At 42.4% G+C, this 17607-nt stretch overlaps 1 protein-coding gene and 1 long non-coding RNA gene across 2 annotated transcripts; one reads left to right on the forward strand and one right to left on the reverse strand.

Moving 5' to 3' along the window:
- Positions 1 to 502: 502 nt before the first annotated feature.
- LOC120435070 lies at positions 503 to 3323 on the forward strand. Its single transcript, XR_005609502.1, has 4 exons — positions 503 to 655; positions 922 to 1039; positions 1149 to 1236; positions 3215 to 3323. It is a non-coding gene; the product is annotated as an uncharacterized LOC120435070 (long non-coding RNA).
- On the reverse strand, positions 2647 to 16813 carry LOC116318975. Its single transcript, XM_039603933.1, has 22 exons — positions 15367 to 16813; positions 15070 to 15273; positions 13960 to 14080; positions 13712 to 13805; positions 13377 to 13463; positions 12502 to 12618; positions 12314 to 12412; positions 12052 to 12203; positions 11494 to 11632; positions 10792 to 10914; positions 10502 to 10699; positions 9584 to 10299; positions 8756 to 9202; positions 7222 to 7471; positions 7015 to 7104; positions 6462 to 6788; positions 6206 to 6376; positions 5872 to 6049; positions 5662 to 5778; positions 3771 to 4040; positions 3236 to 3462; positions 2647 to 3027 (listed from the first exon to the last, which is right to left on the reverse strand). The coding sequence occupies exons 1-22, from the start codon at positions 16640 to 16642 to the stop codon at positions 2989 to 2991; spliced, it is 5442 nt and encodes a 1813-aa protein (XP_039459867.1). The 5' UTR covers positions 16643 to 16813; the 3' UTR covers positions 2647 to 2988.
- Between the last annotated feature and the right edge of the window lie 794 nt (positions 16814 to 17607).

Genomic DNA, 17607 nt, shown 5'->3' on the forward strand with positions numbered 1-17607 from the left:
AGGGGCGCCGGTTCTTTAAGCGCAGCCCCAGAGCCCCACTAGCTGCTGCCGAGGGAAGGAGTGGTTTCGAACTTTACTTCTGCGCCACCTGCTCAGGCCGGAAAAATGCGGACCTATTTGGTATATTTATCTTCTATAAACACGCCCCTAGGTATCTTTGAAGGATGGCTCGGGTGTGTCCTTCGTGGCCCACCATATCCCAGAGTTCATAGCGCGGCCCAGCCAAACTCCAGTTTCCAACAATGGCGGCCGCTACTAAGTTTTAAAATTACTCTTATTAATCTTTCTGGGTCACAAAATAAACTTTTAACATATTTTCAGGCGAGAAAGTAGCTGTGTAAACATCAAATATCTGCTCGGTTTATCAACATATCGCATATTTGCAAAAGGGCTTCGACGTTTTCGGAGACGTCTGTTACCCACCAGCTCGATAGCTAGCCGGGAGCTCGAGGGCCACTGAAGCCGCCGAGAACGGCACAACTCCCGGCACATCATTTTCAGATCACCGCGGACTTTCGCTACTCTGGTTAAACGTAACATATAAGTCACTTAGACAACCTAAAATGTTCTTTTTTTGTTTTGTTTTTTTTGTTTGACAAAGTTTGTTTTCATATTAAACCAGTGTCAGTGACGTCATTCTACGCGACTACCACAGGTAAGGAAAAGCTGGTTAACTACACAACGGAAGCAAGAGCATTACAATCACTTGATTTAATGAAAGATTTTCCCCCAAACTTTTGATCCAAATGAGCAAAGTACTGCAACCATCTGAACCTTCTAGGTGTTACATGTTACAGTGTTGCACTCTGGCCAGCTTTAAAAATGGAAAAGTCTTTGTGTGCTTTACTGGGTTCTGTAAATGAGGCTCCTTTCATTTGTGAGCGTGTTGTTCTTCTCTTCCCTTTTGTCCACGCTTCCAAGGTGAAGGTGCTGCCCACCCATGATGCCAGCAAGGTGCGTGCAAGTGGATCCGGCCTTAAAACCACTGGAGTGCCCAGCTCTCTGCCAGTGAAGTTCAACATTGATGCCAAAGATGCAGGTGAGGGACTGCTGGCAGTGCAGATCACTGTGAGCGCATGAACGTGGACCGCACAATAATGTAACCAAAGTGTTGATATTTAGGTAACAGTTTTTGTTTTCTCCTGAAGGACCCAGACGGGAAGCCCAAGAAGCAAATATCTGTGACAACCATGATGGGACCTACCTGGTGTCTTATGTGCCAGACATGACTGACAGGTACACCACACTCATGAAAACACATTCAAAAATGTGAAAAATGTGTTTTAATGGTCGTTTTCATAAAGAGAAACTTGGTACATGGAGCAGATGTAATGCTTAGTGGACCCTAGACGGTAAGTGGTTTCTGCCTGTAAGATTAAGGCCTTATTCTATTCACTGCTTATTATGAAGTAGCTTTTCTTGCTTTCCTGCACGCACAGTCATTCAAATCAAGATATGAAAACACAGGAGCGACTAGTTTGTCCCCAAAGATACATCGGTGGGTGTAGGATTACTAAGAGGCATACAGGTAAAAAGCATCAGTTTAAAAATACAGCGGCAGTAAAAGGACCCCCAAAAGGTTACAGTACAGAAGAAACAGAAATGTATTTACGCATGTTATTTACTGTAGATTAATTAAATTACTTTTATATTTCAATCCATACAGTATCCACATTTCTCAGTTTACCCCATTCACGTTAAGCCTGAGTTTCCAAGGAGTACTGGGCTCTGTGCGAGTGTATTGGCAGAACAATGTGGTTAAGCTGACAAAAATACACATTTGCGATTTAATTCCTAAGCAATGCTTTGACTTTGACCAGAGAAAAATAAGCATTAAATACTCTAGATTGGAGTGGTTTATACATGCTGCTCTGGTGTTTGCCTCACATGAGCTGCTAACTTTCAAGACAGCCGTAAATAAAACCTTTTTCTTTATGATCCCTGTTAATCAACAATTGTAGAAGCTGTACAGGACAGAAGATCATACAAATCATATTTTAAAATGTATCCCCTAAAACACAAACTACACTTTTGTACTGTCATAGAATGGCTCCTTGATGTCTGGTCACCCCAAGGGGCTGTTTTATAAGAGCACCACCTCCAGATATCAGCAGAAAAAACAAATCACACTTTAAAATATATAATAGTAATTTTTCACGACAGGAGAATGTTTTTCTGGAAATTTTGGTGACCTAATGTGAGGCAGCAGGTATAATATTTCCTATTCAACTGCATATTTTTGCTATGATTTTAATCCACCACAGCTGTAACAGCAGATACCTGGTTCTTTATAAAGGTAAAACCTGCGTTGGGGGGCATTAGGATGACTCTGATGGGCAAAAAGACTAAGACACATCTCATATCATATATCTGATTTTGCTTATTGAAAAACTCCCACTGACGGCTCTATATTTCACACTTCATGGTGAATGTGTGACATCAGCTTAGCAGCAGTATCTTCTTCATATGATCAAATTTACCACATTTGAGTGACTGAGGTATGACACATACAAAAACAAACCCCAAACGCCTCTAAAATGGCAAAGTCTGGTTGTACATAATATTTTTCATTCTGATAGTTCATCCATCTGCTGGGTGACCGGAGCAGGACTGACCAGCCTGAGTTGAAGTCCAATCTGTAAAAATATTAAGAGCACATATTATTTTGAATGATGTGCCACTGATATAAACACATCTGTCACTATTTCTTTAAGAAGTGTCCTTAGGCTTCAAAGACTATAAAATGACCAACATAAGGTTAGCTGCTGTTATTCAAATCTAAAGGTTTAACAACAGAAAGTTTTATGGTGTATGTCTTTCAAGCTAGGGCTTGGTTTCTTAATTTTTTAAGGAATTTTAAATGCTGTCCCCCCTGCGTGTATGCACTACCACATGCACATGAATAGTATCCTTTTTTAATATAAAAACACACAAAAAATGACATAAATGTAGATTTTAACCTGCCTTTCTTCTGCTGGGGATTCAATATTAAACTTCTGTTGATTTTCCAATTATAAGTGCATCACCCTGCAAAACAAGAAACCACTCAAATATATTAGCATGTAAAAAAATGTCAAAACATAACTGCATAACTTAAGTTCTTAATGACACTGAATCCTCATGTTGGAAAACTGCTGCGTCAGACCTGCTAATGAACTGAGCCACAAAAACAACCTGAGAAACGCTGAGACCAGCTCATTTACTAATTTACCAGGTTGCTTTGTTACACCTTCACCTGCACTTGAGAATTAGCGCGACGTGGAGGTTTGGGAGCTACACCTGGCTTCTTTCTGGTAGCTGTCGGTGAGCTGCTTCGCCTCAGGCTGGGTGTCCGACAGGTCTGTGAATTCTGGGATACACAGGAGTCGTCGTCCACTATTTCGCCACTGATGGCAGACAGACAGCTGTGCTCCGAGTTGCTCAAGAGATTCGTGCACTCCTCAGAAGACTCTGTGCTGTCCACTACAAGGAAAGAAAACAGGTTTTTTGACATCAAACTGATATAAGTTCACATTTCATAGTGATGTTCAAGAAACAAATAGAAACCTGGTAAAGATAGCACCGCAGTTTTTCACACTGCTGTGCCACTAGATGGGGCCAAATTAAAAAATAAACCTAAACCCTCCGGTGGTTTTACGTGATTAGATTTTGATATGATTAGTTTTGATTTATCATTTAGTCATTTACTGTTTGAGTACTAGTAAGTTAAAAAGTCAGCAGCAAACAAACACGTTTGTCTATAGGGAACAAAAACCTTAAAATAAACTCACTCAGTGGATGGCGATCATCGCACTGTTCACAGTTAAGGTGGAGGTGATGATTGTTGAGTTCATTGTCAGTCACAGCGTCAGGGGAGGAGCAGACAGCTGGATTGGCATCCACGCCCTGTGACAGGTTCCCAGGATGTCCAGCAGGGGGCAGCGAGCCACGGCCGGATGAGGAAGACGATTGGCTGAGGGTGGTGGAGGTGGTGCTGCCAGAGCCAATGGAGTGAGGTCGGGGATAGTCTAAACCCCTGTGTGAACAACACGCCACAGGGACTGACGACATACATAGATATTAATGAGACAATAATGGGCTTGATTAGTGAGCAATGAGGACTGTTGAAGTACATGTACATGAAAAAAGTATTCTCTCCGTAGCTGGATTAGTGGGCTTTACCAAATGTCAGGACAATCAATAAAATCAGTGCTATAAAAATTTGTTTAGTACAACAAAGACACAAATGATGCACAGCCCCCCCATCCCACAAAATTATCTGTGATGTGATAGAACAAGAAGAATGAAATGATATGCAATTGATTAAAAACAATTGATTAAAGATTTTTATAAAAATACAAAAAAAGTTGTTTTTGAGAGTATTTGAGCGCTTCTGCAATTATAATAGCTTTGTAAGTGATACATGTACAGTGGAGGAAATAATCATTTGATCTGCTACAAACCAGCCAGATTTCTGGTTCCCACAGATTACAATCAGTGTATTTATCAGTTAATTACAGATACTCCTGATCTCAAATTGTTATGTGTATAAAGCTCTCCTCTCCACCACCATGGGCGAGACCAAAGAGCTGGCAAAGGACATCAGGGACAAGATTGCAGAACTTCTAGCTGGAATGGACTACAAGACAATCAACAAGAATCTTGGTGAGAAGATGACAACTGCTGGTGCGATTATTTGGAAATGGAAGAAATACAAATGGCAATCAGTTGCCCTCAGTCTGCAGCTCCATGCAGGATCTTGCTTCATTAGGTGAGAATGATAATGAGAAAGGTGGTGGATTAGTCCAAACTACAATGGAGGATCTGAAGGTAGTTGGGCAGTACAAGCCCATCTTATGTTTGCTGGTGAACATCTAAATGATTCAATGGGTGTAAAATCTTTGACACACCTCATACCATACCCATACTGTCAGGCTAAAGAAGCATGTTAAGGTCGTGGAGTGGCCTAGCCAGTCTCCAGACCTCAGTCATATACAAAATCTGTTGACAGCCAAGCGACAGCCAAGAAAGATAAAGGATTAAGAGTTTCTGTAAAGAGGAGTGGGCCAAAATCCCGATATGTGTCCAAACCTGGTGACCAACTACCATCTTACTGCTGTGGTTGCCAGCAAAGGTTTCTCCACCAAGTGCTAAGGCTTTGCTTGGGGATCAAACACTTATTTTATTCAATGACATGACATGAGACTGTTCACTTACCCCAACCCACGTAAAGTGCCTTTATTGTCACATTTAACTTAAAAAAAACCTTCCAATATGTTTCAGAATACAGCCATTGATCAGATTTCATGTATCCATGAGATCTTTACTAGTGTAAAGATTCCAATTGGAATGTTACACTTTGGTGGTGTTACACCAAGGAATGATGGGTTTTGGGTTTTTTTTGCAATGGATTATAGTGATTTTCAACTCAATTCATTCCTAACCATCCCCAGAGCCATGACACAATAATAATTACAACCTAATGTCAACCTCAAGCCTTTTGGGGGGTTAAATGGATGAATTAAATGTTAAACTTTTAAATAACTGAAAAAAAACTACAACTATGGTACAAAGGGTGGAAATAACACCAAGACTGCAAGAGAACTCTGAATTGTTATGTTATATCTGATAGATGAAGTGGAATTCAGTTGTATGTTGTATGTTGTATGTGCAGCTCCTTACTTCTGCCGGTAACAACACAGCTGACAGCTCGGTCACAAATCGCAGCATCACTGGGTTGAATATCCATGAATGGCTTGCGGTCCATTCCCATGAATACCCTCTCCTGCATGCGCATTTCTGGAACAAAACGTAGATTCACAATATGTTTTTAAACCTGTTAAACTCATGCACTGGGTCAAATGCTTAATAAAGACAGTATGTTGTCACAACCTCTGCTGTGAGCAGCCTGATCCCAGAGTATCCTCTCCAGGTCTGTGGTCCAGGCTTTCTTCACCTCCACGCTTGAGGCTCTCAGAGTGTAAGTGTCCTCACTTTTTCTCCTCCGGAACCAGATCTCAAAGCACAGAGCGCTCATAGCAGAGTTATGAGTCATCCCAATGTCATTTGTCTGAAGGAGAAAATAGAAAGAGATGTAGAAATTTCTCATCCTTGAGGATTCAAGCAGCATTGACGTGTAATTCCTTGTAAATTGTGTTTTAAGGTTCAAAATGGGTTGACTGTTCAGCTTCCGACAACCCTTTGATGGGCAAGGATATGTGCAGACCTTGAATGACTGCTTGTAGATGTACACGTCGTTTCCGATGTCTGTCTTCTTGGTCTTACTGAAGAGAATCAGATCTTCAAAGAGGAAGACGCGGCGGACACATTTCTTCTTCCTGAAGAAAACCGTGAACTCGTCCTGGCGAATCAGCTGGCCTTGTTCTTTCAGATTCACCTGACAGAAAAAAGGGAAACCAACTGTCACTGTCATGCAACAACTGTGATTTAAGTTAATCCGGCCTACCGTTTTAAAATCTTACATCACAATCCTGAATGGCATCCATGGTGAGTAAATCGTTGCCATGACGCATCTGAAATCGAATCAGATCTGCGGCAGCCTGGATCTCGGCCCTCTCCCGCTCTCTCTCACTGCTTGTCAGGTCAGGCACATACACAGCTGGGCCGGACACGCTTTGTGTGCATATATTAGAAGTGCACAGTGCATCCTGCATTATATCTTTTGACCTGTATGAGCCAGCCAAAGCTAACATGTCCTGTAGCAGAAGGCTGTACTTGCTAATTCTCTGGATAGGGCGCAGAAGGTAGGATGAAAGGTCCATCATGTCTCCCAGCTCCTGTTGCTTCTTCTGTGAAGGAACAAAAAAGGTAGAGTGTAAGTCTAAAAAGTAAAAGCATGGCACGAACACTCCTACTGTAGCTGTTGGACAATGGTGGGAGCTGTTCTTATATACCTTGGAAGAGTGCATTATTAAACATACTGCTACCCCCGAGCCTCCCAGTAAATCTCCTTTAGATCATTAAGTTAGAAAACTGCTTTAAAAGTTTTTCATTGACAGGAAGATGTAAATTAACCTTGAAGATGTCATGGCGATGGTGCAGGATCAGGGCATCTGATTGAGGTTTGTTCTTGCTGTACAAAGCATATAGACCAAAACTCTCACTCTGTGGAAAAATACAGTTTAATGTAAAGTGAAAATGTTTTCTGAGAAGAAGTAAAAACATTATGTACAATAAATATTGTATGAAAAAGCATAACGCAGTCACAGAGTTGTTACTAACGTGTCTGAGAAAGCAGCGGGCCATCATTGCAGGCTCCCTTGGACAGGCCTCCAGCTCTGGCAGGAAATAGTGGCTGTGGAAATCATAAAGCTTCTCTAGGTTGCCAAAGATGACCCCTCGCTTGCCCCTGAGGTCCTGGGGGATGTCTAGTCTGTCCATTAGGGGGAGGTAGTGGGTGAGGATGTAGCCTAGGGAGCGGACGTACTCCCTCTCTGTGAACACCAACTCCTCCATGACACGCTGCAGCCTCCTGGTGACAAGAGGATATTATCATACAAAATATTCTAAACCAATGCTAAAATGCTTAGGTAAAAAAGGACAGACAACTCCTGATAACTACATTACTGTGTAAAAGTCTTTGGCCAGCCCTTATTTTTTTTATATTTTCCTACAAATATAGGTATAGGTGCAGTGGTTTATTGAAACGTGCAAACATATATGGGAATACAGTATATAAGGCAAAATCTGTGTGTACAGTTCTGAGGTTGAAAGGTTGAAAGTGTTTTCTTTTTTGGATGTTGGCTGACTTTTGTTTAGTTCTCTGTCGAGATGACCTCACACTGCTTCAATAATGTTGAGTTATCATAATGAATGATTGTGTACCAGTGTGTTAGTTATGCTTTTACTGCATTGGCAGTAGGTTTGGGATCACTGTCAACCTAAAAAATGTTTCATACCTCAGCCTTTCCTCCCTGTTTCTCTTAATTACAAATGGCATCTTAACAGCCATCCTAACCACTGACACCTTTTTCTTATGAGGCCTCAGAGAAAAATAGATGGATCAACTGAAGGGCCAGATGCAACTCTCAGCTCCTGTGTCATTTTTTTCCCCCCATTTCTTAAGGACATGACTTTCAGATACTGTCCATCTGTAAGGATACCTTCAAGGCCTACCACTTCTTCTTTTGTTCCCGACTTGTCCAGTTAGCCCACATTTTTAAGGAGAACCTTTGATCAAAACCACACAAAATACAACAAACTTCTTTGAAGCAAAATATAATGAAATGAGAGGTGGTCCAAGACTTTTTCACAGTACTGTATATTCTCTTTGTTACGCTTATCTTCAGCTATCTTTCCCATTTCAGATAGATACATTATTATTTTGCTTTCGCCACATATATACAAAGAAAAGAAAAAAGCCAGCATTCATGAATTATGGAAACAACCTGCTGGGCACAGATAAATATTTAATCCCAAACCTACATTTTTTCCCCAACTTCTTCTGCATTGGGTTAAATGTACATTTATTGCAAACAAAGTTTCTCGGCACAGTATTTAAGATATCCCACATTTCCAGTGAGGTAATAGCAGCACTGAGGGTCTGTGCTCAGTAAGCCCGTTCCATCCATCCATGATGCAAAGATGGAAAAAAGAGAGGGAAAGTGAACAGACAGTACCTGTAGCTCCTTATTGCCAGCTTAGAGACAGAAAAGAGTGCATGAAAGACTCACGTGAGCCACACAAGATGAGTCAAATTAAATATTACTTATTCTCTATAAGTCATAATGATTTTACCCACACACAGAAGACTTACAGGGCGCGGCTGGCACTCCCGTGTGGACTCTCTAAACCAAAGTTCCCCTCATTTCTCCCAATGGGCAGGCTGGAGTGTTTGCAGCATGCAGTCCCTTTACCCCCCACAGTCCCGTGGTCGCTCATGCAGGAGTCTTCTGAGCAGAAGCTCCCATGGCGGGAGATCTGAAACTTCTGAGCTTCTTGGAGGATTCGACAAGACGGCTGACCGTGGTGGGAACAAGATGATGGGGTTCGAACTCGCTGCTCTGGAGGAGTAGATGATCCTGCTTTTGCCACTCCTGTGGTACATGAGTCCTGACTCGCTGACCTCACCCCAAGACCCCGTCCCCATGGAAACCATTGGCAGCCGACAGTGTGGGACTGAGACAGAGCGGCAGTGTCTCTCTCGCTCCTTGCTCTGCTTATTTGTCTCCTCCTCGCCTCTCTTTCTGTTCTCCTTTCTGACCTGTATAAAAATGACACAGACACACTGTTACTACTTCTGTAGCATGGCCATGCTACAGAAAACGATGGCTCAAAACTGCCTTTAAGGTTCTTAATCATCTTAAATGTTTAGTCAGATCCCTAAATCTTTATTTTTTATGCCAGTGGAGATCCAAAACACTGTTTGTATTTTGTATTTTTTGTTTGAATTTTGTATACCATGACGTAATGCACAAGGCATCTACAATTATTATAATTGGATTATAATTATTATTACACAAAGAAATCCTCCCAAATATTACAAATATTATCTAACGGGAGAGTGTGAGACTTGCTTTGGAAATCAAAGGGAGTTAAATTTTTAATAAGAGGGATGGATAGACAACCAAAGAAATTATATTACCTATGAGGAGATTGTGGAGCGACCTTTGACCCCTGGTAAATTCCAGCCTCACTGTAATCCTCAGGTTTAACGATAATGTTACAGCAGGCTACAGCTGTTGAATTAGTGCAGTTGTTGCCCAGGATCAGTCTTCTCTTTCCTAAATCCACCGCTCCTGAAATGATGCTTTCCCACTGCGGATGCCGAGGCCCAGGGGTTGATTGTACCACCAAATTATGGCCGCCGGGAGAAGTTGTCTGAACATTAGTGCTCACCACGTCAACAAAATGACCTTCACACCAGCTGCTAGAATCTGGTTGTTGGTGATAAACCTCATCCACATTCTGCATCCTCTCCTGAAGCTGCTGCCAGGCTTCCTGACATCTCAGCCAGGCAAAGTTCCAGACACGCATCCCCCGGGAGCCCTGCAGGAAGCTGGCCTGTGCCTTTACCTCCTGGAATTTCTCCGGGCTGAACTGTTGGAACCTGTCATGGAAAGCCTGGAGGATGGAGCTGTCAGTGCATGAAGGGGAAACACCGGTGGTGGCTGGATGTGAGCCTTGCTCTGTATGGATGTCAAACTGACAAAGGGATGCAATGTTTGGACTAGAGTCTTGGTTTTGGAGCAGAGTGTCTCTTTGTTTAACCTGTGAGGCACTTTCAAGGTCCTGCACTGCATGGATTCTGGACTGACACTGGTCCAGGTAATCAATGCATTCACTGGCCAGTGCTGTTGCCTGTTTATAAAAGAAATGTTTATTTAAATTAAAGTAAACAAAAAAGACTTCTTACTACTTTTTTTTTTTAAGTAGTTCTAACCAAGAAAGTCAGATGTTACAAAATGCAAAGTTTGGGGTTCCCAAACAGGCAAAACATGTAGTATGAGAGCGCTAACTGCAAACTGAATACCTGAAACTGCGACAAGTCTGAAATACAAACCTGCTCACAAAAATCGCACACGTTGACCATGATCTGCAGCTCTCTGCCGCATGCCTCTGCTCGGCACAGGAAGTCCTCCAGGCCTGACTTGAAAGTACAGACAAAATCCCTGAACGCCTCAGTCTCTGGGTAGGAGATCCCTCTCTGCTGAAGCTGCTCGGCCTCTGACACCAAAGACATGGCGTGGTGCCGTCGGTCCTGCAGGGGGACAGAAAGAGAGACTCAGAGAGCTGCACAAACAAACACAAATGCAGGGAGAGCGGCAATCACAAATAAAATCTTAGACTGACATTAGCTTCAATTAGGAAACCAGTGAAGCTGTTGAGGATCTGCTCCATTCTGTCTCCAGAGTCCTCCACTGACTCTGCTTCCAGCAGATGGTGCTCTCCCTCCTCATTAAACCACTGCTGAATCTACAGAGGGGTGGAGACACAGAAATTATGTATTTGGTAATGTAGCATATAAGAAAACTGAATATGTGCAGACTCCAGTGTGTGCATATGCATATTCAGGTGTAACTAAACTGAGTTAATTAAAGCGTTTTAGTGTCCAATATTTTTTATTTTTGTCATTCACATTATAACAAAAAGAGAGCAGGAATAAAATATAAACTGTTTGTATATGACCTGTTATATATATATATATGTATATATATAGTGTTCGATGCGAGGAAAATTTACCATCAGTGCCTGATTTAAATATGTAATGCAGTGATATTAAAAGCCACAAACTAGAGGAAATCTTGCACAAGCCCTCATTTTTTCTTTTTAACACTATATTCTATATGATCAATTACAGCTAAATTATACTTTTCATTTATTTACACACAAAAATCCTGAAATTCTACACTTCATCACAGCCACCTAATTCCTTGCTGAATCAGTGGCCTTTTGTGACATCAGGATCGCAGGACCTACACCAACTTTAGTCTAAAAATACCTTTTCAAATAAGAAACCTTTAACCTTAGTAAACAGAACATCAGTTAACGTACCTGTGTGAAGTGCCCCTCCATCTCTCTGAGTTGAAGCAGGTACTCCAGGTGCTCCAGCGACACGTTGGACCGCTGCACGAGGACGTGAGCCTGCTCCTCAACGTGGTTGTACAGACCTGTCACAGAGTCCACTGCATCACTGTATTGAGGAAAACGTAACATCAAAGGCTTCAGAAAGAAGTTGATAAAAGTAGTGAATGTCATTTTAAACATTTCCATGTACTCCAGCACCGCCAATGAAGATGAGACCACACTTTAATGTAACTTACCTGATAAGATAAAGGCCAGTACCTACTCAAAGTGTATGAAAACACTTGGCTTACTTATAAATGAATCAGTGTGTCTAGCCTCATGCTCTTTCCTGTACTTGTTGTTTCATATTCAATAAACAACGGCAAATGTGATGTTAAGATGACACTCTGTTATTCTAACAATGTTTAATTGCCAGTTATAAAAGATACTGACACTTGTTTCACAGCAAAACTGGAATCAGACTGTAGGACAACAGCTGGGATTTTCTACACTTGCAATCATAGCATGAGGATGATTTGTGGTTACCTAAAGTCCTCGCAGTGGGGGTATTTGAGGTCCCTCTCCTTCCTTAGCCTAGCCAGGATAGCTCCACCCTCTCTCTGCAGGCTGACCAATCGGCTGTCCTCCAGAACATCCCTCATCAGAGTCCTCTGGTCTATCATGCACTGCTGCACACCCTGTTACATAAAAACCAAACAAAGACGTAGTTACAGAAGAGAAGGTAACCTCAATTTCCAACGTCCAAATAACAAAATGAAAAATCAGTCAAAGGTGAGTGTTCGAGTACCTGTACAGTATCTGTCCTCCGGGGCTCCTCGAGCTTGCTGATGGCTCTCAGGAGCAGGCTGGAGGCCACATGCAGATCGTAGACAAATGGGAAGAGTTTCTACAGAATAAAAGATGTGGATAAGCAGTGAAGAGGCAGACAGGCAGGGACAAATGGAAACAGTTAATATCATAATGTGACGGCCTCACCTGATGTAGCTCCTTCCAGTCAACGTTACCATGAGACAGTGTCCCATCCAGGTGTGAACTCAGCTGACTCGCCTCCGCCAGCTTCAGCAAAGATTTCACTGATGTCACTATATCAGTCTGTCAAATTACCAGGAACATATTAAAGTCATTGCTCAGTATTTAACCACAGGAGATTGTTCACTTATCACCTTTAGCAGACACACTGTAGATTTGTATGTAATCTGGTTTATTAAATCCTTTAAATTCTACATTTGTTGCTTTAATTTTAACTAATTAGCGCACGGACAAAACTGGAACTTTGGACCTCTCGTGTGTTTGCTGGTATTTGATTTAGGTGATTGTCCTTACAAGATCAACAGCAGATCATTTTGATCTATTTAGTTTTATAATTAGTTCATCTTATACACCCCTGAATACAAAACATTTGATAAAGAAAACTATGATCATTATCTTTGATTAAAGATCTGTTCTTCCTTCAACAGCTGATAGTCATGCAATATGACATATTTTACTCTTTTACTTAAGAAAATATTGTTTGCTAGATGCAAACACATATCCGAGATTAGATTTCATTCACAAAATTTAAAAATGGTCTTGTGGGGAACAGGATTGTAAATGCAAAGATTCTCAAGATGTAAGATATTTGCATGTCTAGACACACATGCTTTTGCACTCTTAGAAATAATGCATAATATATACATATATGGGATGTAATACACACACACACACACACACACACACACACACACACACACACACACACACACACACACACACACACACACAGATGTTCAGTGAGCTGGGTTAGAGTTTGTGCTGAGCTGCTTTACAAGGGCTTTCTGTTAAAAATGGATGTAAAGAGTGAAAAAGCTGACCTGTATCCCTGGACACCTTTCTGGTCTGAAGTTATTCTCTTTGTCCACCAGCAGAACCAAACTGCTCACTGCTTGGGGGCGCTGTTCCTGCAACGGTTTAACACTCCACTGAGCTAATCATGACAAATAAATCAACACATGTATACTGAAAACTAATGTCATCTCTTGCTCTCTTGCAAATAAGCAGGGTGCTGATGCATTTTAGGACTTGATCTTTCACCCAGTATTTATGATCTGCAAACAGCAGCACTCAGCCAGAGATTAACACATAAAACATCAATTACCTGTGATCAGCTGTAGCAAACTGTAATAAGGAAAGTTTGTTGGCTTCATACCTGAAGAGTCATCAAAGCCTTATAGAGGTGCGGCTGAGGATTAGTTTTCCTCGCATCGAACACTAGTGTCATCCCACTGTCTCTGATTTCTGTCCTACAAAAACAAACATGCCAACTAGCACACAGAAATTCTACAAATTAAACGGAGACAACCACATAAATGAGAAAACTCCTGCTTTCCAGCAGGTCTGTGAATGTAGAGTGGGTCTATTTTAAGCTTTTGGTTGAATGATTTATTCATTTCTTACCTGGTAATAGAGTGGAAGTACAGCAGCATCTGGAAGATCTCCTGGCTTGTTACAGCTGTTCGCCATCCCGGGTGGTCACCATACAGTTCAACTACTGCCCTGCCTGTCCTGTCTCTGCCGCCTGGAGGGGTAAGAGAAAGGAGAGGTGAGGAGAAAAATAAAAATAAAATATGTTGCGTACGCAGGAGGGTTTTCACAAACGAGCTGATATATTTTCAAAAGTTTGAAAGTGAGAAAAACTTTGCAAAATAATACTGCAGCTGACAAAATAGTAAGGACATACTAACTGATAGCAGCACATGGTGAGGACGAGGACGAAAGTCTAGAATAATAATAATCAAAAAAGAGAAGCAAACAGATGGTTCAACGTTTCTAGGTACAATGCATAGTAGTGAAGTCTTCTATTAGGAGTAATAGGTTATGCAGCAGTATTCATATTTAAGATTTCATCATTGCATGATTACCTCTAACTACAGGTCAGTGTGCTTCGCCTGCTTCACATTTACATGAGGAGTCCAACAACACATTGCAGCAACCAAAGACAAACAAACTAGACCCGATCAGGGTCATTCACATCTTCCTGTAGAATTCACTTGGTTGAATTCTGAAACCACACTGTTAGATGCCTCCAAGTTAAACACAACACTTTATAAGTGAATTACACTGCAAATGTTGCAAAGTAAAGGTTCTCTATGAGAGCAAAGATAATAAAATATTTATTTTCATAAATAAATAAAATCAGACTCTCACACTGAAATAATGTCATATATTAGATAGCAGAGTTACCCTTTCGTGCAATGAGATTTTTATATTGATGCTTTTACACTGCAGCCCTGAACCTTTCTAGATTTTATCCAACAGAGGTGCAGTCAGGTCATCAAGCAGTCTGATGTGTAACTGCACCCAACAGTCTAGTAAAGCCACAGCTAGCTAGTGGACTTCTGGTGTTCCGCCTACTGCACGCTATACTCAGAAAGCATACTTGCATAAACCCAATGGAGTATTTCTTACAGTGGTATTTGTGAGAAAGGGCAACAATGTCCCAAGATGATTCTTCAATCAGTGCACATGGATTTTAATGGGTAGCGTTTTATTTTATTTATTGTTTACCTGTGAGAGATGCTACTCCCAGATAGAGGGGGTGGGCTCCGGGGTCTGGAGATCCTAGAGGTAAGTGGTCAGGTCTAGGACGAGCAGAGGGAGGCCGGGAGGTCTTCTGTGTCCCTGCCACTAGAGGTGTATCTGTCTGTGATGGTTTCTGTGTTTGCTGGCTGTTTCTACTAGTTATGGAAGCGCTGCCAGGCTGATCACCATCTGAAGAAAGTTTGAAAATAAAATAAAATGAACCTAACAACAGCAAAAACGACTGCAAAAACAACTACAGGGAAGAATGACTTAAGTGTGTACCTGGAACAGCCATCTTCCTCCTGTTGATCTTTGGTGAAACTAATCTGAAGGCGGTGCTGTTTTTACATTTAACCACATGCAGCTGGGGAATCTCTGCACAGGAGTTGGTATTTTCTCTCCTGACATTTTTACCATCGACGATAACCAGTTCACACTTCTCTGAGGTGTCCACCACAGCAGTGGAGAGGGATGAACACCTTTTATCCGATGTGCATACTTGTCTGTTTTGTGATGCTGTGAAAGGGCTCCCCGCAGAACTTGTTCTGTTTGGCAGCTGTTCGCAGGGTTTGAGGGTCACGTGCTTCCCAGAAATTTCACTAGAACTAAATGGTAATCCGTGGTGTTTGGTGGAGACACGTGACTGTGCAGTATCATGTGAGCTCGACTGAGCTTTAGCGTTGGTCATCTGTGTTTCTACTGTTGAATTTGTTCCATTCACATTATGTGTGCTGCCATAGGCAGATTTTACATCCAGTGGTTCCCTAAATGGCACTGTGGTCCTATCATATGTCTGCTCTGGTAGCTCACCAAATTGACAAGCATTTATTCCCCTGTAATCCATACAGGGGGTGATGTTTGTATCTCCTGGTTTCCAATACGGAGTTGTGTCATAGTCTCCCGACTCCTTACAAACAGCTTCAGCACGGTGGTTTTGCATCCCAGAGTCACAATACATTCTTTGAACATTAAAACACAGATCCCTTGTTTCAGTCTCAAGTGGCCCCTGTCTGTTATTACACAGTGAAAAATCACCATCCTCCTCCACCACAGCTAATGCAGTTCCCTTCTCTTTCTCCTTTCCAAAGGTGACGGGATTTTGCAGCGCAGCCTGGTAGGAGTCCCTGTATCGACACCTCAGTTCCTGAGCCCTGGAAACCTTCCCGCCCTGTTTTCTTCTCATGCATGGAGTACAGGGTTTCTCTGAGAAATGCACAGTCCGGACACACTCAGAGGGATCAGTGAAGTCAGAGTGAGGGTGGTGCGGTTGGGAATGACTGAAAGTGGATGGGGGTCCTTTTTCTGCAGACGCGTTGGGTCTAAGATGACTTTGCGTTTGAGGTTTTGCAGGTAACTGCACTTGTGCTTGCCACTGTGTGGGAGGTGGCATCCGTGTTGCTGTCTGCCCTTGTGTTTGACTGTGTGAATCCTGTGGCTGGATTTGTGCAAGTCTCTGTGGATATCTCTGCATTTGTCCCTGAATTTGTGCGTGTGGTTGGATTTGTGCCTCTGATTTTTGTTTTTCTTCTTTAACTGACTGAGCTCTACCAAAAAGCATAGTGGCTTGAAGGATATCAATATATTCCCCTTCTGCACCAACAATGGGTGCTGGCTCACCTCTACTGGTATCTTGAAGGTTTCTATCTTTACCTTTATCTTGCTCTGTGATTTCAGCACCCTTATCTTCACCTTTGCATACAATTAGATCAGTATTCGTAGGGGTCCACGTATCTGAAACAGTGCTTGGTTTTGTGCTTGTACTTTTCCCAGTAAAGCGGCTATCCCACGTGTTAGGGGACACCCAGCCTAAAGGCTTAGGCTCTGATTCAGTCTCTGTAACTCTGATCAGCCTTGACGAAGAAGCAGCACTAGCATCAACCAAGCAAAGTGACACAGCAATACCGTGCTTCGCTGGACATATTCTGGTCTCCACGGAGAAGGCAGAGGGATGTGAAGAAGATGTTAAAACTGAAGTTTGAATGGTTAGAGGAAGCGGTTTGAGTGCAGATTCCTTTGAAGGAATAACTGGTAAAGATTCATTAGATAAAGAATTAGGAAGAGGTGAAAGGAGAGGAAGCGGAGATGGCAAAGGAGGATATGAGCGAGGAGCAGAGGCCATACTACTCCTAGCACTGTGTGGCCTGTCTGCAAATTCAGGCACGGCCACCCGTTCCCATGGTAACCTCACCACGCCCTGCTCTGTGGCGAGCAGGCATCGGCTGAGAGGCGTTCCCTGGCGGCCGTCGTTGAGCTCATCTAACCAGTCAAGGCTGAATATGCAAGGATAGGAAGTTTCAGGGATTGGGGTTTCCTCTACTACTTCCTCCAATAAGTCCTCGTCTTCCAGGAGGCTGCAAACCACGATGCGAGCTGATTGGTCACAGAATGGTGCCACCTGGAGATAAAAATCACCTGGCTGAAGTAGCACTGGGTCGATGGGAGCAAGATGGACGACAACTTGGTCACATAAGCACAGAGGCCAGCCCTCATAGACGAAAAGAACACCAGAGTACGGAGCCTAAA

This window comes from Oreochromis aureus, linkage group 20, assembly GCF_013358895.1.
Source record: "Oreochromis aureus strain Israel breed Guangdong linkage group 20, ZZ_aureus, whole genome shotgun sequence".
In the NCBI taxonomy this organism is placed as follows: domain Eukaryota; kingdom Metazoa; phylum Chordata; class Actinopteri; order Cichliformes; family Cichlidae; genus Oreochromis; species Oreochromis aureus.